Below are 25,231 nucleotides of genomic sequence, written 5' to 3' on the forward strand. Positions count from 1 at the left end.
TTGGAGAAAAAGCTGAACGAAAGAGGGTAACCAGCTACGCCCCCCCCCCCTCCTCTTTCACCTGAGTTTCGTCAAAACTCCTCCTTCCATTCCAATCCAGATCACTGAACAACACCTCTCTGGGAATCGTTATACTTTTAAAAAATAAAATATCACTTAAAATAAGATGCAGGGAGAACAAAGGAATGGTACACAATCCATCTAGTTACATTATCTTTATACTTGTTCTTCGATAATGACAATATCGTACAAAGTATACGTTATTTTTAAATTAACAATGAAGGAATATAACAGATTTTTCATTTCGTATACACGAAATCTTACGCATTGGAATTATGACATACTTTTATTATCTTCTATACAGAGCTAGATGTTATCAATCATTGATTCGCGTGTCGGATGGGCGTCCATGATTTTTCGTAATTACTTGTAATTCGTACTAAAGTATACATTCGATAAATACAATGGCTTTCGAATAATGGCACTAATCAAAAGCCACTGTATTCGTGACCTTGGTACTAATTACAAGGCCGAGCACCCAGTATCGAGAATAATACTTGTAGAAAAGCCTCCTTCAACGGATCAAACGACTAAAAATAATGATTAACCAAGGGACATATTTTTTGCGAGCTTCAATGAATGTAGATGTTAATGATTATCTGTCAAACTTCCTATTTATTTTAGGAACGATAGATTTTCGAAGTCTTGTAATGGACATGTAAAAACGTAGTCTTGTAGATACTAAATATTTAAACGATACCCGCAAATGTTACGTAACGAAAACTGGCAGAATTAAAAACAAAACGTTGATGAAGTTTTCACTCGATTAACGCTAATTTACAAAGGACAAAATCAATCGTGTTTGACGATTGAGTAAACGTGTGTAAAATGTATATGTAAATGTTTAAATATTATTAGCCGCTACGTTAAGAAGTAAGATATAGACACGGTCACAAACCTTTAACCTTCAACCTTCAAGCTCAATCGTCAAACTTAATGGAATTGACGCTAGTATCTATTTGACCGCCGCGGTAGCTACCACGTTTTTTCTTCGTCTTTTCGTGTCGAAATGACTTTCCTCTCGTATGTTTCAGGTCTAGATTTGCTTTCTCTCCCCAAGAGCCACGTGCGCCTTTCTGTTGGACAAAATTTAAACTTTGCTTACTTGTCGTACTAACACTGACTTAGATTAATGTTTCTCAAACTTCACTTGTTCAGGATAACCGTTCTCGCAAACAGAGATTACGAACCGTTTACGTTAAGAAATACTTCTTCGATTTGAGAAACTCTGATCTAATCGGACCAATGTTTTCAGACCGAAGTACCCCTCATCTTTGTACATATTTTGTATCATCAATCGTCAAACGTTATTTTCTTATTTTGAGGTGACGCGTTATCGAATGATTTCTTTTTATCGAAACCGCCTCTGCCGCCCCGGAACCCACCCCCTCGACCGCCACCCCGTTCGCCATCTTTATTACCCCATGATCTCCTAAATCCGTCCGATTGACCCCCCTCGGTTTCATTTCCACCCCACGACTTTCTGTTGTCGAAACCACCTCTCCCGCGACCACCTCTATCGCCACCTCCACGGCCGCCTCTATCACCACCTCCACGACCGCCTCTATCACCGAAACCACGGCCACCCCTGAATCCACCGCGTCCTCCTCTATCACCGAAACCGCGACCACCCCTGAATCCACCGCGACCTCCTCTATCACCACCCCCACGGCCGAAACCACCGCCTCTACCACCGCCAAATCCACCCCTTCCTCCGTGTTTCTTAAAACCACCCTCTTCTTGATCGTCCTCCTAGAACAAAAGAGAAACTCAGGTCAATCGCCGTTTTTTTTACAAACGTATCATACGCGAATATCTTTTCGATTTGTCTCCCCCAAAGGAACATTTCAAAAAGGGTCGGTGAATGCACGGAAACATGGTCTCAAGCTTTTTATGGAACGGCGAGTGACCTGCGCTTCTCGGATGTTTCCAAGCATTTACCTTTGCCTCAAAAGAATTGTTAGCCAATTTGGGATCCAATTCTATTCGCTCGTCTTGTACACGACGGAAAGGAGTGTTTTTTTGCTGCTAAACATAAAATTTGACGAATAAAAACATTTACAAAATAAATAAATTGTTGATCATTTTCAAAAACAGTTACAAGATTTTTTTAAAAAAGAATGTACCAAATAAAATATTGTACCTTATCACCGTTGAAGCTATTGCCTGCTTTCACAAAATTGCTGTAATTGTTTTTATGCATTTTCATAGGTTTTTCATCATTCTCATCTTCCTCTTGTTGCTCTACTTCTTGGTGTTTCCTCTTCTCTGCTTTAGCTGGTGTTTTTTGCTGAGGTACTTTCTCTTCTTCCTCGGCATCGGAGTCGCTTTCCTCAGAATCGGAATCTTTTTTAGCAGCTGCTGGCTTTACGGGAGTTTTCATAATAGGCGCTGCTTGTGGATTTTCATCCTCCGACGAATCGTCGGAATCATCGCTGGATGATTTTTTCTTGATATTTGCTTTTGCTACTGCTTTTACAGGTTGTTTAACAGGCTTTTCATCTTCAGAGTCATCAGAGTCTTCGGAACTAGAGGATTCTTTCTTTGCCACTGGTTTTGTTACAGGCTTTGGAGCTGGTTTCTCATCTTCGTCGGAATCATCGGAATCATCGCTGGAAGATTCTGCTTTTTTAGCCGGGATGGGTTTAGCTGGTGTGACCGACTTGGTGGGAGCAGGTTTTTTAGCGGATGTTTCTTCTTCGCTACTCTCCTCGCTCGAAGACTCTTCCTTCTTAACAGGGGCTTTTTTTGTAACTACTGGTGTGAGAGCTGGCTTTTTAGTTGGAGGTGCGTATTCTTCGCTACTATTTTCGCTAGAGGAAGATTCCCGTTTCTTAGCAGGAGTCTTCTTTGCAACTGCTGGTGTTGGAGGAGCAGACTTTCTAGCTGGAGGTGCATCTCCTTCGCTACTTTCTTCGCTAGACGATGATTCTTTCTTTGCGACTATTGGTTTTGCTGGGGTAGTTTTGGCTTGTTTTACAGGTTTTACCGCTTCCTTCTTCGTTTTAACAGGTTTTTCTAATTTTGTCTTGTTTTGAACAACTTTTGGAGTTTGTTTTGAAGCAGTCGTCTTTTCCGAATCGCTAGATTCTTCTGAAGAATCGGAATCTTCGCTTGATGCTTTCTTTGTTACTGGTGCTTTAACTGCAGATGCAGCAAGTACTGATTTCTTTAATATTGGCTTAGCGGGACTTTTATCTTCTTCGCTACTGTCATCGCTGGAAGATTCTTTTTTACTGGGCGTAGCCTTTGCAACTGGTTTTGTAACTATCTTAGGAGTTACGTTTGCTTTAGTCATCTCTTGATCATCTGAATCAGAGTCATCATCCGAAGATTCTTGTGCTTTAGGTGCTGGAACTACTTTTGGAGTAGATACTGCTTTCGGTTGTTGTTTTGGTGTCTCTTCCTCTTCCGAAGAGGAACTTTCATCCGAACTTTCATTTTTCTTTACAAACTGTGCTTTAGATGGTGTCTTAACGGTAAGCTTAACACTTGCTGCTACTTTCGGTGCTGTTTTCTCATCTTCACTCGAGCTATCATCCGAAGATTCTTTTTGCTTATTTATTACAGCATTCGCTGGTGCTTTGCCATTTACTTGTGGGACCTTTTTCGGCGTTTCATCTTCGCTTTCTGAACTTGATTCCGAACTACTGTCTTTTGTTTGTGCTTTTACGTTGAGTTTTTTGGGCGAAGTCTTTTGAAAATATTGATATACTTCTTGTATCGTTGGCGCTCCCTTAGGCAGCGCGGGCTGAAAAAAAAAAATGAACATGAATGAAGCTCCGAATAGTTTCGCGATCAATCTGATAGTTACCCATATTGATACTATAAAGACGCAATAATGTTAATCCATGACAGAAAAACAAACGAATGATCATGATAGGCAAATACCATTTCAAGAAATATTCGAAATATGAAAGAATGGAAATATTTCGCCCACGTGGTATGACGGAATGGCGGCATTTCGTGCGCCGCATGGCAGCGGCACAATGAAAATCGATCAACGAATGTATGTATGAAAAATCTTTCTATAACCTTACCGCTTTTGTTTTCTTCTGAAAAACCTTCGCCAAAGACGTGTCTTTTTTTAACAAATAGTCGTACACAAGGGCAGATACACTTAATTCTTCAGCGGATGCCATGCTGGACGCGTGAGCGAAGATGCCGGAAAATTAGCCACAACTTCTCGCACGATTATACACCATCCGCCCTCCTGTGAATGGCGCTGCGATCGGGCATGAATCGCATAGAACTTAGATGCGTCGCTCATTTTTTTCATCATATATTTATTACTTGTTAAACACGCATTTGTGAATTAATTTTGCGGCAATATCACTTAAAGATGCATCTCGCTTATATTACGTTGTGTATAAATCTTTGTGTAGTAAATTGAATTAGTCGTTGCGCTTTCTAAAAATTGATGAAACCTTCCCGCTACTCTGTGATTGGTTAGTAAGCAGTGCTGGCAGTGCATTGGACGTTTTAAAAATTATGAAGCGGCTTCTGTAGTTACCCAGTAAAGTGTTACATTTTCGAACGAGAATTCAGTTTCTTTAATCGTGTTTAGCGGCAATCTTTTGTAAATAATGACTGAGACGCAGCAAAAGACGAAATGTATTACGTTGAAAGGTTCGGCACAATTAGTGAAGGAATATCTTCGTAAGTACATCGATCGTTTAATATTCCGTTCATGTGTGTTTATAACCGTCATTAGTTGCTTGGAGTCTGGGTAGAAATCATTGTTTTATGAATTGTTTTTCTGTTACAGTTTACGGAGTGAACAGTATTTTATATCAGAGAGGCATTTATCCACCAGAAACGTTCGAACCTGCTGAAAATTTTGGCTTGTTCGTTTTAATGTCGACGGATCCAAAGATCAAGGGATTCTTGGATACTGTGCTTAGTCAGATTCAAGAGTGGCTCGTTCAACGAAAAGTACAAAAAATAACCCTCGTTATAACGAATGTAAATACTAAAGAAGTTCTGGAAAAGTGGGACTTCAAGGTCGACTATGAGGGTCAAACTACAAATGGAGTAAACGATAGTATAAATAAGAATCTTCCTGATGTAGGGAACAAAGATGTAAAAACTATACAGAAGGAGATCCGTGAAGTAATACGCCAGATCACGGGTGAGCTTTTATACTTTTTTATACAAAAGGCTTTGATGTAACCTAACCAGTAGAAACATGTGTTGCATGATATTTACAGATCGATAAAATAGCAGAATATAATGCTGATACTTGAAAAAATAGTGTTTATAGTTACAAGTAGTGGTTAACTGTAGTGTGCATTCTTTGTAGGATCAATGTTTAATGTTATGGACTAGGGAGAGATGACAAGGTTATACAAATATTTTTGTGGTTTTTTATGCTTTAGGTACAGTTAGTTTTCTTCCATTATTGGACTGTTTATGTTCTTTCGACATCTTGACTTATACAGTCCCTGACTGTAATATTCCAAAGGAATGGGATGAAACACAGCCTGTTTTCATTGCCAATAGCCAAGAAGTTCAATTGAGGTCGTTTTCAACTTCTCTTCATAAGATGGAGACTATAGTTAGTTATAAGAATCTTTAGAATTATTTATCCGTGGTTGTTGATTGTATATACAAAACATACGATAATTTTAATGTTCTTAGCAATAATTATTAATTAAGGCTGTTACGCAAAACTTATTATATACCAAGATCATCAAACTGCATCGATGGTTGCATTATTTTTAAGAGTTTGCATGTATCGACACTATTATTGTCTGTAAAGAGTTTTATAAGAATATATTTTTTGATATTACATCGATACTTTAGCTCATCCTATGGGAAACCAGTCACTTTGATAGTTTCAGGGAAATTTAGGGACAGGGAGATTGAATAAGTCGGTAGAATCTTGGCAGATTTTATTAAAACATAATTGACTATTACACGTAACACAGGAATTATATTATTTTACTTGGCAAAGCATGAAAGATACGACTAGAATAAAATATTCTCCGTGTTTGACGTACGTCATATACCAAAATCGCAAGTAACGTCGTTAGCATTACATAAACGTTCTCGAGTGTGTACGATCGCTCCAAATTTCTCGAATATTTCGCACGTTTCTCTTTCGATGCACGGTAATGACACGAATCCCCGAAACAAACATGAATCCGATATTAAACGTAGAATCGAAGTAAGTAATCCATGGGAGCGCGTACACGTTTGACTATTAGGCATCTCTTTAAAGGTATCGTGAACGCGTGAGAAGAGCGTGACAAACTTTGTCCCTATCTTGTCTCGTAGCGTAAGTAGACGGTACACAGCTAACGTGGGTCAACCCACAGGCAGAGTATATCGTACTCTTCTCGCGAGCAAACAGTATATATAAGTAGTAACTCGCGACGGATTCGAGGCATCCTTTCGGTGCGCGGTCTGAAACGAAACTCGATACAAATCTCGCTTCTTAAGTATACTATTTTCTTCGTTTTTTTTTTTTTCTTCGCGACGATCGAATAAATTGGTACTGGTCGTAAATTCTCGCCTCCGGTACCTATCGTACCCGGACTATCTCGAACGATAATCGAAGACCATTTTTGTTTAGGAAACATCAACAGCGGCGTATGCTTTCGTTACGATAACAGCAGCATTCGTTTTCCCTTACGACAGTTTTTCGCTATTAAGTTCCGTTAACGTACTTCGTGCTGCTAGAGATTTTTAGCCTTTACGAACCATAGTGCACCTCGTTTTCGCTATTAGACTATCGTCGAACGTGAATCGTTCGCCGTTCACGCGTCGTACAAAAAACGAATCGTTCGGTCGGCCCTCTCGCTTTCTCTCTTGTTTCTTTTTTTCTTTATTTCATTCGAACTAACATTATTCAACTTTCGAGAACAAGGCAAGTTTGCTTGCTTCCACGGTGTCTTCGCACTGCCCGACACATCCGAGGGCGGACGGCACGTCCGTAATAATAATCTTCAACGCTGTACGCAAGCTGTACGCTCATAAATCTCGCCTAGACTATTTAGATTTACGTCGGTTTTTTGTCTGGTTAGTTTACACACTGCAAAAGCTGCTGGAAATACGTTGAAGTTTATAAACATTACTAATCCGGCTGGTCCGCCGTGTGCTGGTTTTCTTGCGACGACTTAAGTGCACCGTTTGAATCTGAGACGTAGGGGATAATTTGGTAATTATTAGCTACATTGAACAATTGCGCCGTCGTTCCTAAGTTTAGATTCACTTGACGCGTACAATCGACGATATAAACGCAAGTTAAAAAAGAAAATATAGTCAATATTTCTTGAAACATTTTACGACATGCAAATGTTATTATTATGAAAATATATTTATCCTTTTATTGTTGTTGGAAATTCGGATACTCAAACTTGAAAAACCAAACACAGTTTACAGCGGCACAGGTGATTCTAAACTTTCAAACGATTGCGTATTTATTAATGGGGGGTCAATGGTCGAGGAAAATGGAAACTTTTTAAGGTGAAATTCGTAGAATACGTCTCTCCGTTCGTCACGACCATTAGGCACAGCCACCGCGGACCAGAACGAGCGTTGTGTCGCTATAACATTACGCGATAATTCTCTCGAGTATCGTAAAAACGCGTCTCCTAGTAGAAACATTGAAAAATAAACAACGCGAAACAATATACAATATTTTACAGTAGCACTTTTTAGTCGTTTCGTCCGTGACAGGGCGGGAATTCCCGCGGATCGGCGATCGATATTCGACGAAACGAAATATTGGTCGCGTTCCCTTCCGATCCTGGCTCGGAATCGACGTGAACGGTGACGATCGACGATCGTTCGTCGCTTAATTAACTATTATTTATTATTACCGTCGCCAGTCGTTCTGCGGGCCCTGTTCGTACGCTCGAAAAAAAAATCTACGCGTTTCAGAGACGGGCAAAATTTGATTCGAATAATAGATGACGAATAAACACGCTCTTCGGCAATTTATTCGCAACGTTTATTCGATTGGGATATTCCATAATTATTATCGAACTAATATAGGATAAAAAGTTTGCATCTTTATTTATTCACCTTTTATACATCATTTATTCATCTTTCTTTACCTTTCATTCCTTACTCAAAACTCTCGTCTAGATAAATATTTTGACCGTCTCTGATGCATCTCTCCAGTCCCGTCCGGACTGTGCAACACGTTGTGCACTTTTGAGTCTTCGTTTATACACCTCTACTTAAGTTTTACCTTGGACTAATCGCTATATTCAATATTCGATTTACGATCGTTTTATGCGTAAAATATCATAAAATACATTCCTCTTTTGTTCGATATGAGTAGACTCGTCGTTCCGATCGTCTATCGAGCGGGTCGCGACGATATTTTCTCTGTTCTCCGTTGTTTATTTAAGCGGCAACGTTCGCGGAAAGCGTCGTTTTCGTTCACGTGTTTTCTCTCAGAAATGGGTAAAATCGTATTCGAATAATACACGACGAATGAAATGAACCTGTAGCGATTTATTCGTTCGCTATAACATATTTCATTTTAGTATTTAGATATAAATTTGCGTCGAAAGTGTAAGGGACAATTAATTTATCTTTTATTACAAACTACGGTATAGTTTTGCGTGAAGGCACGCCCGTGTCGATCGGGACGACGAGTCATCGATGACTCACGATGACTTTCATACAAATCGTTCGATAGGTACGAGCGACGCGAAATGAATTCGTAACGGAAAAGCACGGCGGCACTAGTAAGCTTGCACGGACATCATACGCTACCACGGTTTCCTTCTCGTTTCAGAAAAGTCTGTTTTGGTTGCGCGGAAGCTCTTCCTTTTCTCGCGCGGGAGAACGCTGGGGAACACTCTGTTCGCTCGTTTGTTCGGCAACTATCTGTACGTGATTCGTTTATACCTCTACAAAATGTAAAAAGTTGGCGCGCGTGTTTACTCGCCGATCGTTGGAAACGCGAAAACCAATGCCTTTATCGGTTTTACGCTGTACAGCTTACAAACAAATAAAAGGGATGCTTTTTTGGGATCGATTCTTTTTACGCGAGATATCGATCCCTGTATATTGGAACGATCAGACTCGTCCTTTCGTTCGATATCGCCCGGTACTTTATTCGAGCAGCGTCGAGATCACCTCAAGAAAGATTTCAGCTTTCTCGAAGAAGTCGATTCGTGACTTCCGGAGTTAAGTTCGCCCCTAACGAGAGTAACTCGTCCCGTGTTTCCTTCCACTATGTTTTTTCTTTCTCTCTTTTCTTCGTCGACGATCGTTCCAACCGGGCCAATCGAGGCCGACATTACGATTCGGCGGTGGCGTGGCGAAAATGTAATTACTCGCCCGCCTTCGGGGCGCAAACGATTCTTACGGCGACGCTCGCGAGCTCCGTTAATTAAAGTACCGCCCGATTTCTCCCAGACTCGGCGTAAATAACGCAACCCAAGAGTCGCAAACGACTTTGTCAAACCAATTTCCACCGAGCTTTCCGGCTTTTCCTTTAACAGAGAAACACACGACTGGCTCTGGTCTGCAACGTTTCCGATCGATCGGCGCTCGACACGCGCGCCTCTCGAAGGGGATACAAGGGATACTTTGTACAAGAGGGTCCTGGACGCGTCTAAATGCACGTTGCGACGGACTCTCGCTTGGTAAATTGACCAGCGTCTCTTTCACGGCGGTTTAATTCTCCATTTCGAACACCTGGTTTTGTCTTCGAGGCAGACACCTCTGAATAGGGATGCAATCGAGTTCGGTACAGGCCTGGAAATCTTCGCTAATATTTTTCGAATTTTAGCAGCCGTTACTAATTACTCGAGTTTACTTTATTAACCCTATAGTGCGCAATTTTTCAATACGGAGCAAACACGAATAACACTGTACCGCAAAAATTCTTTTATAACGTAGATGTTTTATTTCTGTTAGGAACAGCCCATAAGTTGTTGTTTACCTTGACATGTAATAAAATATCAAAGAAAAATGCGGTTGATGCATGTGCGCATTCATGCGCACCGTAGGGTTAATTTACTAAATTTTTCTTTTCCTCATTCTCGTCAAAGCGCCCCTGGCAAAATGCGCCCCGATGCGATGTTTATTTTCACGTACAACTAGTTTTGCCAGCGGATATCAGTTGGCTCAATATTTGAGGTTCGTTTTGATAGAAACGAGAAGTACTCGTAAAAATAGAATTCAAGAAGGAGAATGAATACGTGGATGGTTCGTCCCAATAAGCAGCGACGGAATCGAGTTCGGTGTGTTTCAACTAAACAAAAGATACGCTCGATCTCATCGTTGCCGATAAACCTGCGATCCTCTCCATGCCACGAAGCAAAGGCACCGCGTACAAATCGTACTTTTGGACCAACGAATTTATAGAACGGAGGCGATGAAAGGCTTTCGAAACTGTCCGGTTCTAGTACGGTACGCGCGATTACGTCCCTGCCTCGAAGACATTTGAGTAGCCGCCACGTAGGAAGACCCGTTGATCCTGGAAATCCTATTACAAGATCCGGGATTGTCCAGGACGAGTCCTTTTTTCTGCGATCCCGCAAAACGAAATCGTCGCGTCCACGTGGCGTTGTAACGATCCCCACGTGCTCGACGAGGACGGTTTACGGTCTCTATCCCTTCTCTTTGCCCCTGTCACCTTTCCCCGTTATGAAAAAGAACGGATAACCATGAATCTAAGAGCCATTTTTCACGGAGGGTCACGAGAAAGCATCGATAACGTTTCGGATTCTTTGACGACGGATTATCGAGCGTCCAAGGCAGACGGAAGTAAATAGGGACCGCGATGGTCAGACCTGCTCGGCAGCTCTGTCGAAAGAAGCTCGTCAGAAAAAGTGATCAGTCCCGAAAGTAACTGCGATTTGTCTTCGAACTTCTTTTAACCTGCGACCAAGCATTCTCTTCGACGGGTTTTTCCAGCGTCCAGGAATAGCTGAGCAACTGACGAAGAAAAATTAAAGCCGCCAGAGGAAAACACAAAATACCCTCGTAAACGCAATTTACACACGCGGGACTTAAATTCGATTTGGCCGTGATATTTTTCCTCGTGCTGCTAGCTCGACCTGGTAACGTTTATCGTGCATTCCGACATTTTCAACCTGAACGTGGAGCCAGGGGGGAATGGGGAAAGGCTGCAGAGAAAAAACGAAGAGAAGCGGACGGAAAAGAGGAGGAATTTTTCCACCCTCTCTCTTTTCCGTTGTTTTCGAACGTTGAATTCAACCGCGGCGAAGCCCTTTTTCGTCCGTGAGCGCGCTGATTCATTCGACGGGGTCGCTCGTTCTTCAGGATCTCCTGCGTTCTCGCCCCTGTGCTCGCTGTGGGACGACGCTGAAACCGCTCGACGGTTGTTCTGCAACGAGAAAAGAGGGAATGGATCGATTAAAAGAAAAAGTCAAGTTAAAAGCGTGATTGAATATCGCAGGTCTATGCGGTTTAGGTTTTCTTCAGCGTTATGTTCAGGATTCGTAAGGCCTACGATTAACCCTTTGCACTCCAAGCAATTTAGTTATATGAACATGAAAATTATTCGGTACTGTTCACGATCCTTTCGCTTTACTCGATATAATTGGAACGTCTTCGGAGCATCCCTTGTCGTCGTCTCGATTAATGGAATCGACGCGGTCAACGATAATCCCACCCCCGCGTTGTCGCCTTCTCCTTAGAGAAAATTCGGTTTCAACGGGTTGGATTACTCCTTGGGGGGGGTCGCGTTTTTGCGAGACGATCGGTAGCAGCAGGCTTTCTTGCTGCGCCCCATGAATTCTGCAAGCTCGACTCCCTTGCAGGATTTTTTGCTTCCGTTTCCAAAGCTGTCCGAGGCAACCTGCTGAACTAAAGGCGGGTATAAAGAAATTAGAAATGGCTACCTGGTCAGGATGATCCGCGGGATGAATGGTGCCCGGTGTCGCAAACCTTTCCTGGGCCGTTTCTCAGACGGAAATGCGCGCTCCACGGCGAATGTTGGAGCAAACTAGTTGACGCTGTCGAGCTGTCGACGGTCCAGGACGCGGGACGCGCGTGGACGAAGTTGGTCGGCGAATCGCTTCATCTCCCGGGGCTCTCCTGCGGTAGGAAGTGGCCGTCAAAATTATTCGTGTGCCGCGAAAGGTACTTACCGAGCGATGCCTTTGCTCACCCGGACTTTCCGGCCTAATTAGCCCGGATCCATTAAGTTTATCCGTGGGGCATCGGGGTCGTCAAGTTCCCCGGGGAACCGACGCCGTCGGAGGAAAGTTCGGTCAACGGGCGGGAGAGATAACTCTTGGACTAAGTAGCGAATGATTAAGCCGGAACACTGTAGATCGTATGCTTCCGCCGCAGCCATTCCTATCCGCGCCCCTGAGTAACAATTAGCCCGTTCCTGGCGAATACTCCGCGTTCGAGACCTCTCCTGGTCCGAGGCTTTGACGGAGACTTGGCGAAACTGGGGACGACGTAATCTTTCCACGACGATAATTATTATAAGCTTCGACCGATACTCGCGAGTGCTTTTCTCTCTCGAATGAAGGGCCGGCAGGTTTAATGTTAAACATGTTACCGAATGGTAAAATCTCGATTCTGTAATAACGATTACATTTCGCCCCACCTCGATGGCGAAGAGTTTGCCCACTCGCGTTAACCACGCCTAATCGTGAGACCACGAAGATTTACATACACACTCGCACACGAGAGCGATGCATCGTGTGCAAGATACGCGGCTTTAACGCCACTATAATGGACTTGCGAACTATTCAACGGGCGGGTAACCCGGCTAACTTGGTACGGTTTCGAAGCCGATGCTCGCATCGCTATAGGACGCTCTCCGAACGAAAAGTAAGATGTTGCAAGTGCTGACTATCGCGTGTTAGGGATACTCGTTACTCGCCAGTCCTACCGTGAAATTCTCCACGGTGAAAATCATCGGCAATTAAAATTATTCGCTCCCAGAGCGACGAAGCGTGAAAGAGTTCGTCAATGGTGGGCAAAGAGATGTTCCGCGATTGCGTTCTTTGACGATCGAAATCAATTATAAGGAAAAATTGTGAAACAAACGTCCCTTGAAAAGAGGAGCGCGATCAAAATTTGTATTTCAACTTTATTGCGGGTTCGTGGAATTTCATTTTAATCGTCGCATAGAGCGATGATCGCGTAATATTGCGCGACAATGCAGATCGGAGAAGCCCGTTACGCGAATAATCAGTCGATTAAAATTGTATTCGTATCCTCGTCCCAGCGAAAATTTATATCGATTAATTAAACTCGCGTTCGAATAAGCATTCAAATATATCTCGTTCGAAATAAAATTCGCCCATCTTTGGTTCGATAATGGCTCGAGAATGCGTCAGTGAGCCCCAAAGTCGTTTCGTCGCCAGCTGGAGCAAGAACGAGTACTCGGTGACTTTAACGGTCATAGATAAACCTAATGGCCTGCGCTAATTAGAAGCAAAGACCATTATCGGCCCTCCACACCCGGTAAAAACAAATTTGTCGGGGGCGCATCTATTACCGATTCCGGTTGTTTGCGACTGCAACCGTGGATCTGGTCCATGGTCGTACTAGTGACTCGACCAGGTTCTAGTTCATTCCTGTCTACGCTAACATTCGCTTCGTAAAATAATTGATTCTTAAAATAACAAAATACGATTGTCTTATTTTTCTCACGTTTGGTAAATAAGGCAAGGGCCAGAAAAATCGGAAAGAGTTTTACTGCCACAAATTTTACTTCGCAAAATGTCTAAAATTTGAACATTTAAATTTGTCTACCTGTTCGACGAGTCGATTACCGGTCGCGTTTACGGTAGCTAGAATTTCTTGGTCTGAACTCGACAGGATTTCAGCGAGGAATGCGGAACGCAAACAGTCCCGAAACCGAGTTCCGTAAGCGTAGAGAACGCAGCAGCGATTTTTCCCGACGATCGTTGCCATTTCTTTCTCGCGTTTCGGCGTTTCACTTTTGTTTTTTTCCCAGGCAGCTTTTTTCCATAGGTGCAGAGGTTGCACCGAGTTAGCAAAGAGCCCCGGATATCGCGAAGCTCATATCCCATGGCACTCCTTTCCCCGACGTTTCTCCCGCCGCTTTCCACCTTTTTCGTCGGCGTTCCTTCTCGCGGAACGACCATTCCTCCGCATTCCCCTGCGATACGCCGCTATCTAAGGACTCCGGGGAGATCCCGTCGGGTATTACATCGGGTTCCGCGTTTATTAATCTAGGAATTACTTCTCTGGAGACGCGGGGAACGTGACAGAACGATTCGCAAAACAGGGAAAACAGAAAGAAGGAAGAGAAGTCCTTTACTGAACTTATCGAGGTCGAGAAAGAACCTCCCATTCTCGCGTGCCTTTGCGTTTCGAGAAATATAGCGAAGATTCCGTAATGAAAATAGAAGCCTCGTCCGCGTTGTAATTACTTGTCGAGAAAACAGTAATTCGAGGATTTTGATTCGTAAGACGAGACAAAAATTAGTTTACGTTAACATTTAAAGGGATCTATCCTTATTTCTTACCTTTGAGAATTGACGGCGAGGCTGGGCGCTCGTCGCGGGCTCGAGGCGAGGCAACGGCGAGAAACCAGAAGAAAAACAATAGGTAGAAACAGGTGCGGGAAACGCAGGACGAAAACGGAAAACGGAGGAGTCTGCGGGTCGACGAATGTAAGAACGATGCGGCTCCATCGTCGCGAACGTTCGTGACGTTTGGATTGGTCGGGAAATGGAAACGCCGTGTAGAAAATTGGAGAGCCCGAGGAGAACGGAGAAGACGAGGACGCGTATGTAGGAACCTGAACGGGTGTGGGGAAGGTACGTGGGTGAGGCTACAACAAAACAAAACACGATGAATGTCCCGATGTGCAAGCTGCAAGCAAAACAATGCGGGGAAGATCGATGGTTAGTATTCGCCGCCCCCCTGCCGCGAATTACTTGGATAGAGAGCTAGGATAACTTTTAGACCGATGGATTGCATACTAGTAAGTCTGGTTTAGGTCTACTCAAGTAAATTGATGCCAGCACTTTATCCAAGCAAGCGTTTCGATTAGAAATTAAATTGTCGCATGCTAGAAATGTAGCACCGTTGAATGTCAAAGATCGAATGTTAGTCGAGTGGAGAGTTAGGTGTTATTTACCTTGACAGTGCCGCTAGATTCGCTAGAAGCGGGCGAGCGTCACGTCCTCAGCGAACGAAGAGAACTTATCCATATCTTGGGTCAGCGTAAAGAAGAGAAACACGTTTCCATTAATATTTCATATGAGATCATTATTCCCAGGCCACGGGGATGAATTCATCGTTCGATTCGGAATCGCTAAGACTCCCGCGACTATTGAGCCGAGTCTCCGGTGTCCAAAAGATGTTGAACGCCTTCCAAATCGATCGAAGTAATCGCCAAAGCCCAGCGCGACGACGCGGATCGGTTAGCTCGAGCGAGCTGCGATTCGCGTGGGAAAGAGCAAGGTTTTTGGGAAGCAGAAGGTGCTTTCGGTCTCGTACTACGCTGGCGGTCGTCTTACGGGCTCTTCAGGGCTCTTGCCCTCGAGAGGAGTCACCTCGAGAGCCAGCACACGAGGTCGAGAAACGGCCATAGTTCTATTTCCGTAGCTCGTGAATCATCCCTGCTTCGCCTATCTCTCCTAACGCCCAGGGTATAACGCTCGCTGAAAGATGGCGCGTCCCTGATAAAGTTCCACCGAGGACGATCTCGAAGGGAGACCCACAGACGAAACTTTCGCGACGAGAAAGAACGCTTCGAGCCACGACACCTCGTGTTCTTATTTCTGGAGGTTTCGGGGACCTTCTCGAGCATTCACGGGGAAACTTTCCAGGCTGTTAAGTGCTGGCAAGACGTAACGATCCGTATTTCGGGACGGTTCCCGCGGTCGACGCGATATTCGGCCGTTTTCTAGCCGCTACCAGGCGACGTCGTAACGATGGAAACTTGACCAAGGTATCGCTGCTAAACGGTCCAGGACCTGGACCTCCGACGCGATAAATTCCTCCGTGGCGAAGTTGCAACGACTCTTGGGAATCGCTTTAACGACGAGCCCTGTTGTCGGTGGTCTTCTTAGAGTTCAAATTTAGGGACTCCTTGCGGCAAATTCGACAGTGCTACGAAAGGGGGTATCTTATTGCTCGATACGTTCGGTGCGATACTAGGGTATGTAATGCTGTTCATACATGTCCTACACGGAACTCTCGACACTGAACGCTCAACACGCTGAAATGATAACTGGGGCTGTGGTACAAGTCTGTCGGAAGGATAGTCTATGAGTTCGCTTTGCCTGTATCGTCAGGTAAGGAGGGTAACCGTAGAGGTTTACAGGTTGATTTGTAGAATATTATCGCATATGAAAACGTAATAATCGTTGGAAAGTAAGCATCTTAACCCCGCGTCAACATTCTGATTAACTGAGCCGTTGATAGTTGCCCGCGACTAGCAGGAATAATCCTAGACTGGACGGCGGATCAAGCAATTTCAATTAACCAAAAATTACGCTGCAGCCCCTTTCCATATTGCACGAACCTCTTGATCGCTGTAATCGCTGTAACGCTGCATTCGAGTGTATAACGAGACGATAGCCCGCGCCACGCTAATACGCATCAGACTACATTTCACGGTTGATCGAGGCCCGGTTCGACGCCATAGACGATTTCCCAAAGGGCTCCAGAGCGATATAATGGAGATGACCAAGGTATATACCGCGGCTACGTAACCCTGTCGCATTACCGTTGATCCAGCTAACGAGATGCTAGACGTTGGCTCGTTCTCTCATCCTTGAATTCGTCAATGGCTCGTCCATGTCCTAGGATCGGCCGCTAATAGCGGGTACTCGAAGTCGAAGGGTCAATTTTCCAATTGTACTTCGCTGCACGTACGTCGATTCTGCCACTTCTGCGATCTCGCTTCCTCCTTTTTCACCGAGAGAACCTTCTAAGGGCTCCGCCGCGGTGCATCTGGGCGAGGCTCGAATGGGTCTTCATCGAATGAGCGCCATTGAAAAGCGCAGCCACGGATCTCGTTTGGATCGTTTCGTTGGAAAGGTAGGGGTGTTCTTTTTCTCGTTTCGGATGTTCGGATTTCTTCGGCGCGATAGTGTGTTCGGGTGATCCCCAAAGTTTACCGTTTCTTGCCTTCGACGCGATCGTCACGCGGTTGTTGTTTGCCCTTGCTTCACTCTTGTTCGATAGCGAGCCGCGACCCTCGACACAGATATACGAGGGGTGAGAACTCATTCGTCGTTGATCCTTGGTTCGATATGGATCTCGCGTCCGCGTCTCTCGTCTCGTGCGCATCACTATAGCCAGTTGATGGGCGATACGGGACAGTGGCTGGACGCTTGGTTGGACTCGGGGGACTGTCTGCGAAGTCGTTATATTTTAATTACGTCGTAATGCGAATTCATTGTCGGCGAAAGCGTCGGAGATGTCGCCTGCGGGTGTAAACATCGCGTACACTCGACGAAGGCGACCGAGGAATCCTGCGACCCCGTCTCTGAACTCGTATGCCGCTCCTTATATCCTAGCGCCATTCCCCCCGGGGACATATGTCCTTATACCGGCTCCGTGAGCTTTAATGAAAGCCATAAAGCGTTCTCTGGATCCTGCTTGCGGCGCTATCGCTGGCTATACTGGTTGCGCTATGGGATATGTGGTTGTCGGCAATGGGGCTCCAAGGCACAAGGTCGAGCACACCCTCTGGTGTATCCTGATGCCTATTAACAATTGAATCGACGACCTGGATAACGGACTCCAATCGATGAAAGCATGGCTTTGGCGATGATGAGATTGGGTTGCGTTCTGGGACCATCGATGCATTTATGGCTTTGCGCGTCTGATGTTTCCTAGGTGGCGATATAATACCACTTTTAAATAAACTGATTTGCAAACAATCTCGCTATTTCGAAAAACAGACGTTCTTGTTTAAAAAAACTTTTGTTCGAGACGTTGCATTTTAACCATTCTATTTCTAGAAACAATCGAGGCGTTACAGTTGGTCGTATATCGTTTATAGCGTCCGTGAATCTAACTCGCGTTGTGCAACGAGTTAACGCGCAATTGCGGAACGTGTTCGTCCGTACTTCTTCTTCCTCGACGAGCGTTGCGGTTGACAGCTTTTCCGGTGTCAAAAGCATGCGATTCCATCGATCGGAGAACAAGCATGGGAATGGAAAAAATTGCTTTCAAGATTTTCGGCAACGAGTCGCCGAATATTGCTTCAGATTTATTTTCTTTGAGTTCTTATCTTCAGAATGAATTTATTCGGTTCTTTAATGAAAACTCGATAACGAAAACTGTCACCGATATATGGGTGAAGTGGCGTTCAACGTGTTAATATCGAATAAAACGTATCTATACGGAGGGTGTCAGTGGTGTTGGACGTAAAAACCGCAGAAATAAATAGATCGGTTTGGCGTGAAATGGCCCTAATGAAACCGGCAGCTCGTGGATCGATGGCGAACGACGACGGGAAGGAAAGGATACCCGTTCATATTTCGCGACGTGCCGATTCGCCAGGAATGTAATTTTCCCGTTTGCCGCGAAAATACCTTTCCGCGTTATCGAACCGCATCCTCAAACGTATTAATTTCGATTTAATTGTCCCGTTTCATCGGAATCGTTGATACCGCGAAGCCGTCCCGTGCCCTCAATAATTCGAGTTGTCGTTGTCTCGTCGCGTTGTCGATGGGATTCCCCTCTCTTCATACATTTTAATTCAGTGACCCGCCATCGCGAGCGTTTTAATTCGTTCCTTTTGTTCCGACGACCGGATCCATCATCGTTCCCTGTTCGCTATAACTGAACCGACGCGCGTGCATTGTTGTAATCGCCCTTTGACGGTTTCGGTAAGCGAAGTGCATCAGGCGACAATTTATTCGAATTCGCCCACAATGGATCAGGCTTCTGCGCGAACGTCTCTCCATTCAACACCGGTTGCACGATTTTTACGATGATTCAGACGAGGAAAGTATTTAAATAAAAAATCGAATGCCGTACTTTCCATACCGAAAAGCTCCAATTTTTAAGCTTCGAATAAGTGATAATTTCATAGCGATCGGAGCAATTCGATCATCCAGGGTATATTCTGCGGTCGCGTAAAGACTTTCCGAATCGACGAGGCGAGTGTTTGAAAAATCGAGGCCGAAGCAGCCTCGTTTCAGAGGCGAATCGTGTTATCAGGGATGAAGCTGCGAGAGAGAAACCGATCGTATTCTCTAACCGATCGTAGGAAACGATCCTATGTATAAAACGGGAATCGATGTTACTGCTCGACGATAAATATAAAATAGGTTCTTTAGCGATCTGTCGGGGCCTAAAGCCAACCGGTAGACCTCGTCGAAAGGCTCCTGGAAAAATTTATCGAAACAATTCGACGAGCGACACTCTGGCCGCGTTTGTTGGCACACGGAAGTGTCTATCTGCCGCGTGAAACGTTTGAAAAATCGAATTGTCCGGATCCGAAGCGTTTTCGCCTCGAAGGTATCGAGTTGAGCCAAGCGAGCGTCCATTCGAGCGGAGCGTCGTCGTATTTCGAGGGGAACGACAAAGCGTATAAAACCCAAATCGATGGCCTCGCAGTAAATGTAAAACCCCAGCGTCGATCTTACATATTCCAGAGAATTATCGTCATTGTATCGATACACGAACCTCGAGCGCGCGCGAGACATTCGATTCGAAGTAGCCGCGCGCGTCACATATTCGAGCCAGTCGACTTCCGCATTGAACGATGTCACACTTTGTCTTGTTCGGAGTTAGTCGATCCAGACGATGACGAGTCGAAGAATCAGACGCAACGTCGAGATGCCGTCGACGTAGCAGGGTGAACGACCACCAGCCCTCGTAACGTTTCGTTTCGTCGTCGAACGTTCGCATAACCGGCTAGCAAGCAGCGGGCTTTTCGCGCGAGGACGTCGCTCGTAAAAGCTGGCGCCGCGGCGAGTCTCGCTCTCTCGCATAATCCTGCGGCCACGCCGCTCCCGCCCACGCTTTACGACCATTTCACCTCCGCGCCAGAATGACATAATGCAAAGCGAACCAAGATTTACATCCCATTTGCCTTGCTTTCCGCGATTGTGCACGCGCGACGTGGCCAACGGTACTTCCTATTCGTATTTCGGATTTTCTACCGCGACCCCCCTTTGTTTTCCGTTCTAGAATTATTTCGTTTCGGGGCTCGTCCTTCAGGACTTCCTGTCACCCTGGGAGCGCAATTACCGCCACCCACCCACGGGGCGTCGCGTTTTTTTTCCAACGACACGTTGCGGCGCGACGATAGGTCTTTTTCCCCTGCTGGAATACTTGTTGCTCCCTTTTACGCCGTTTTTGCGCGCGTAATTGCGCTGCAACTATTCTTTCTCGCTCGCCCTTCGTTTCCTTTTATCCTTCTATCGAGAATCTCTTTTCGTAAAATTTTATCTCCTCGACGCTTTTCGCTACGCAACGATTGTTCCTCGTCGCGTGCATTTTCTGGTTTTATCGATGCTCATTCGGGACAAAGGGCGTCTGGTCGCCCTTCGTGATCCGTCATCGACGCGCGATCGCGATGTAACGGTCTCTTGCACCGGCGCCGATTCTCGTCGGACCGGATGATGACGAAATGCAAAACTGGCGAAGATTTGCATTCCAACTGGGCTCGCTTTACGCGGCGGTGGCCACTACAGCTACGAAACGACTGTCCTCCCGTTCGATTATGCTAACGTCCGCGTCGTCACGGCCCACGTGCACCGTGTAGCATAATTTCACGGCTCTGCACTCGCGCGAAACCAAGGCTCGCCGTTCTGCCCCGATAGATAAGAACTCTTTTCTGTGTTCCTTTCTTTTTTTTTTTTTAAATTTTGTTATTTCTTATATATAGGGCGAGTCATTTAAAACTCGAATAACTTGTTTGAAATAAACAGCACTCTCACGAGGGCTGCGTTTGACGCAGTAATGACTTCGTCGACGCAGTACTGCGAATCGAAGTGTTTAAGTGAATTCAGTCTAAAAATCATTATTTCACAGTTTTCGAAACTCTCGAAAAACATGAAATACAAAAGTGATTTGACATGGAGTGACCCATTCGTTATTACGAAATATCGATAATTGCGAACGATTGGAAAAATATTATCGAAGAATAATCTTTCTCCTACACGTTCAACGTTTAAAATTACTCGCGCTTCGCGTGAAATATTTGTTCGACCTCGTTACAGCTAAAAGGGATAATCGAATGACTTGTTTCGAATGGGACACCCTGTGTATTCAAAATGCGCGAATACGAAAATATGGATCGTGTCGTAGATTTCGATAAATCCTCTGTTTTGTTTCCTAATCTTCGACTCGTCGTCCAAAGCTCACGAGTTCCTCTTTAGTTTCTCATATCCGCTGGGTATTAATAGCGTTCTTCTCGATAGCACGCGCGACAGATTGGAATCAAGGAGTCGTTCGCGGACTCTTCAAGGTCTATCTATCTTTAAAAGAATCATTTTCTGTTCGTCCTTCCGCGTCTTCGTTCTCGCGACGATCGTTTCTTTAGCGAGCACCTGTTTCTTCGGACGAAAAATTAGTCGTTTATTCTCCCGATTATTTTTAACAGAAGATCGCGGTCTCATTCGACGATAGAATACTACTCTTGATATTCGTGGTTGAGACAACGTGTACTCTCCATGAATGCTTTCATAGAACTTTGTGTATTTAATTTACGTCGAATAGTTGATGAATTTCTTCAGATGAAAGTTGAAATTACCATTTTTCTTTAAAACACTGTGAACACTTTGACCGTCTATTAATGGAGTAATTGTAAAGCAATTAATTTTTAGAATGTGTGTGTGCTGTCCTCGTTAAGAAAACGAAGATAGCGACAGGCAACGTTTTCGCTTCAGAGAGAAATATCGTTTCGTGGCCCTGGAGGGTTCGGTTCTGTCGGACAAAGTATTTGCCTCGCGCCATCCACGCACAGACGTTCGAGGCTCGTATTAAAATCGCCGTCACGTTTTCGCAAACGAACGTGTTATTATCAATCGTATTTTTCTAAGCCCCGTACGATTCGCGGATATCGATGCCCTCTGGGTGAATTATTAGCCGCGCGCCAGGTCTCGTCGATTCCATTCGTAATATGCATCGACGTGCCAGCGAGCTTCGCGGAGTGCGAAATTTCTATCGACTGGCGAATTTTTCAAACCGTGAATCGGTCCGCGCGACCTCTTGCCGCCGTGGCCGGCTGTTGGGACAAATAGTTGGAAATTTTCGCGATTTTCACGATCGCGTGCTCGCCGTCGATCGCGAAGAATTCGAAACGATGGTATCGACTGTGGACGGAAAACTAGATGCAAAATTTTTCAGCGCGATGCCTATAACGATACTCTCGAGTTTCAACATTTTATGTATCGAACAAATTTCCGCGACCCTCAAATTCCCACGGTGTCAGGAAATGTTTTTTCTAGCTTTTACTGCCGAAGCATCGTTAGTCGAAGGTCGATCCAATACGCCGTTGGTTCTCACACGCTTCGGAGGTTAGCCGTGTTAACGCAAATACAGCCCGCGCAAGGTGCAACGTTACCAGTTAGCGAACAAACTTCGGTACGAGCTCGGGCTCTGCGCGAACAGAGTTCACCTTCGATGCGGAATTAACTTTTAGTAATCGCCGTTGCCGAATAATACTGGCACGTGTAATCCACTTTCGGTCTGCCAGGCTTTGAAAGCTTCGATCAAGTAAAGCTTTCGTAGATTCGACCGCGTTAAAAGACTCGTCTACCTTTATTCCGTTATCGAACGTAACGAAATCACGCGTGAATGTACAACGATGATAGCAGTAATAAATAATATCGCATCGTTGGCGACAAACAGCGTCGAATTGGTAGTCGAGGCGCGAGCAGAGCCACACGCTCGGACCTAATTCGAGCTTAAACAGACGAGGTCGCACAATGGAAAGCGGCACGAGCGACAGGCAATCGGAGAGTCTCGGTCGCATTTAATACGACAAGACTAATGAGAAGGACTCGTCGTCGGGATGCGCATTCGAGTCCCGTTACGGATACGATTGCTCGAACCAGCCTCTAATTAAGTCGTTAATGAAGAGCCTCGGGGGGGGGGTGAGACCGATCGCTTTCCTCTTTCAGTTCGTACTTGGTGACTTTTCTGCTCGCGAGCCACCCCCTGGGGACACCATGGCACCGAGAAGGGTGGCCGATTGTCGGGGGTCGAGAATTAATCCTACACGCGATGAACGATGGCTGGGAAGCACGCCTATGCACGCGCGTCCGCTATTGTGCGCCGCTCGCCCGGCTTGCCCGTTAATTAAATCATACCTAAATAGGGACCTTTGTTTTCCCTACGCGAAATTTCCAGGGATAAACCGACCGCGACACAGTTTGACGCTCCCAGCACGAAACTAGCGTGGGCGTTTCCACAGAGGAGTTCGCGCAACCGTCGGGGAAATTTGAGCGACCGCAAATAAAAAGGAGAATGGCGTTTTTGTGGCCTCTTGACGCGTCGAGTGCCCGAACAATGCGCTCCAAATTTCGGACAGGGCAAACGTTTTACTCTTAGACAATTGGAAACTACGCGAACTGAAATCTGTCCTTGTGTCTATTTTGGAAATTTTGTCGTTTAGGTGCTTTCCTCCACTCTGCGCGTTTTTCGACTCTTCGCGTATGTCTTCTCGAAAGAAAAAATTGTTTCCAGTCGTGCGACACTGCAACTTTCCAACGAATTACTTTCGTCGCGAACGAGTTGGTCGAACACGCGCGGACGTTTTTTTCGACGCCCTTAATCGTCGATTCGTCGATCGACGAGACACCGTTAAATTTCGATTATCGAGCAAGGGCCTCGGGGGAGGTGGAAAGGCGACAGTGCCAACGAGGAGAGCAATCAATTCCCTTTTACCGATTTACCGTGACAATGCAACCACCCCTTTGCAGTACCGTCCATCCCCACTGTCCGCTTTCGGACACACGAGCGAGAAGGTCGCAGCTACCCCCGCATTGAAAATTCTCTGTGATTCGACGCAATTCATTAGTCCATCGAGTCAGTCGCGTATTTATGCAGACCACCGAGTCATTAACGGTTGTGATTTCAGTTCGCCCATCCGTCGAGCTAATGTTACGCGCGAATCGCGACCCGAATTCGTTGCATCGGAAGCAACGCGTATCTTCGCGAGACAACTCTTCGTTCTTTCGGTGCCGTTTCTTTTTAATCAAACGGTCGAACGACGCGATACCGATCGCACGGCGTGTTCGTTTACGCTATTGAAAATAATGACGCGATTTCGGGGCCTCTGCGATCCAGACGTGTTATCTTCGGAAGGTGGAAATGGTAAAAATATCTCGGAAATATTTGGAATCCAATTTAAAGAGGAGCTGCGGAAAGAAACCCCCGCTGTTTCACCAATAAAGCCGAACTTCGTTTCCCCGAGCGCGATCAGCTTTTTCGCAATCTTTCTATCGTTGCTCGCCGTATTGTACGATCATCGATTCTATCACGGACAGTTTTTCGTTCTCTTCGTTTGGACACAATACACGGGGAACCCCGCAGCAAACGTTGTCTCTGGCCTGTGGATTTTAAACCATGATTTCTGCGCGACAAATCGTTCCCGCTTATCTCAAGAATTCCGAGACGGAGATTGCGTATTGGAAAAATTTTTATTTCATGAAATTTCTGCGGATTGTTTGGGAAACCTCTTATCGAGGCAGGAGTAAATTTTCTACCGAAGGTACTGAATTTTCTCTCATTCCGTTTTTCTGTCGCTTCGGATGAAATAATTCGGACTATTAGTCTTCATAATTTCCGCGGCAAGTTTCTACATTCGTCGACCCAGATTTTGAGTTGCCATCTTTGACGTTGGCTGCCTCGTTTGCAGCCCTTCGATCCCCAAATTAGACTCGCCCTAGAGGGTCAAGAGCACGTCCGTTCGTCAAAACGTGATCGCAGTTCGCTGGACAGGGGGTTTCGAAATCACGTACTGCGTCTGCGAGCTTCCTGGCTGCGAGTGAACGTCAGCACGAATATCCCTTGGGATGGATGTACAGGACGTTGACGCATGAATTTTGGCCCCGTTGCGACCCCTCGCCGCAAATAAAGTTACCATCGAGTTCGACGTCGACGCGTTAAATTTTCGCACAATCGTGATCGAAATTACCAGTTTCAATTCTCAACATTTTTTTTAAACGGTCTATAGAGTGGTCCCGTAAAGTAGAATTTGCAATTTTTCAACAAAATTTTTGTTTCTCCCACTGTGCGACGTAACGAAAAATTGAAACAT

The 25,231-nt window shown here is 45.2% G+C and overlaps 3 protein-coding genes across 5 annotated transcripts in view; 1 reads left to right on the forward strand and 2 right to left on the reverse strand.

Annotated features, from left to right (window-relative positions):
* Positions 1-200: 200 nt before the first annotated feature.
* LOC128895923 (nucleolar protein dao-5) lies at positions 201-4,282 on the reverse strand. Of its 3 annotated transcripts, none has more exons than XM_054158935.1 (4): positions 4,101-4,281; positions 2,204-3,811; positions 2,002-2,085; positions 201-1,136 (listed from the first exon to the last, which is right to left on the reverse strand). In XM_054158935.1, exons 1-4 carry the CDS (start codon positions 4,200-4,202, stop codon positions 981-983), a joined length of 1,950 nt encoding a protein of 649 aa, XP_054014910.1. In that variant the 5' UTR covers positions 4,203-4,281; the 3' UTR covers positions 201-980. The 3 variants fall into 3 exon arrangements, with proteins under 3 accessions (XP_054014910.1, XP_054014908.1, XP_054014907.1); XM_054158933.1 differs by having other exon boundaries at positions 2,002-2,088; XM_054158932.1 differs by lacking the exon at positions 2,002-2,085 and having other exon boundaries at positions 995-1,812; positions 4,101-4,282.
* A 247-nt stretch (positions 4,283-4,529) lies between these two features.
* Positions 4,530-5,851, forward strand: LOC128895925 (mitotic spindle assembly checkpoint protein MAD2A). The gene is made up of 3 exons (XM_054158939.1): positions 4,530-4,719; positions 4,829-5,191; positions 5,439-5,851. The coding sequence occupies exons 1-3, from the start codon at positions 4,647-4,649 to the stop codon at positions 5,636-5,638; spliced, it is 636 nt and encodes a 211-aa protein (XP_054014914.1). The 5' UTR covers positions 4,530-4,646; the 3' UTR covers positions 5,639-5,851.
* A 4,641-nt stretch (positions 5,852-10,492) lies between these two features.
* Positions 10,493-25,231, reverse strand: part of LOC128895924 (protein vein) — a 224,301-nt gene continuing 209,562 nt past the window's right edge. The window contains exons 6-9 of the mRNA XM_054158937.1: positions 15,131-15,205; positions 14,514-14,862; positions 11,898-12,093; positions 10,493-11,380 (exon numbers count right to left, since the gene is read on the reverse strand). Of these exons, the coding sequence (XP_054014912.1) occupies positions 15,153-15,205 (53 nt within the window). The 3' untranslated portion in view covers positions 10,493-11,380; positions 11,898-12,093; positions 14,514-14,862; positions 15,131-15,152. The remainder of the gene's footprint in view (positions 11,381-11,897; positions 12,094-14,513; positions 14,863-15,130; positions 15,206-25,231) is intronic.

This window comes from Hylaeus anthracinus, unplaced genomic scaffold (genome assembly GCF_026225885.1).
Source record: "Hylaeus anthracinus isolate JK02 unplaced genomic scaffold, UHH_iyHylAnth1.0_haploid 5, whole genome shotgun sequence".
Lineage (NCBI taxonomy): Eukaryota > Metazoa > Arthropoda > Insecta > Hymenoptera > Colletidae > Hylaeus > Hylaeus anthracinus.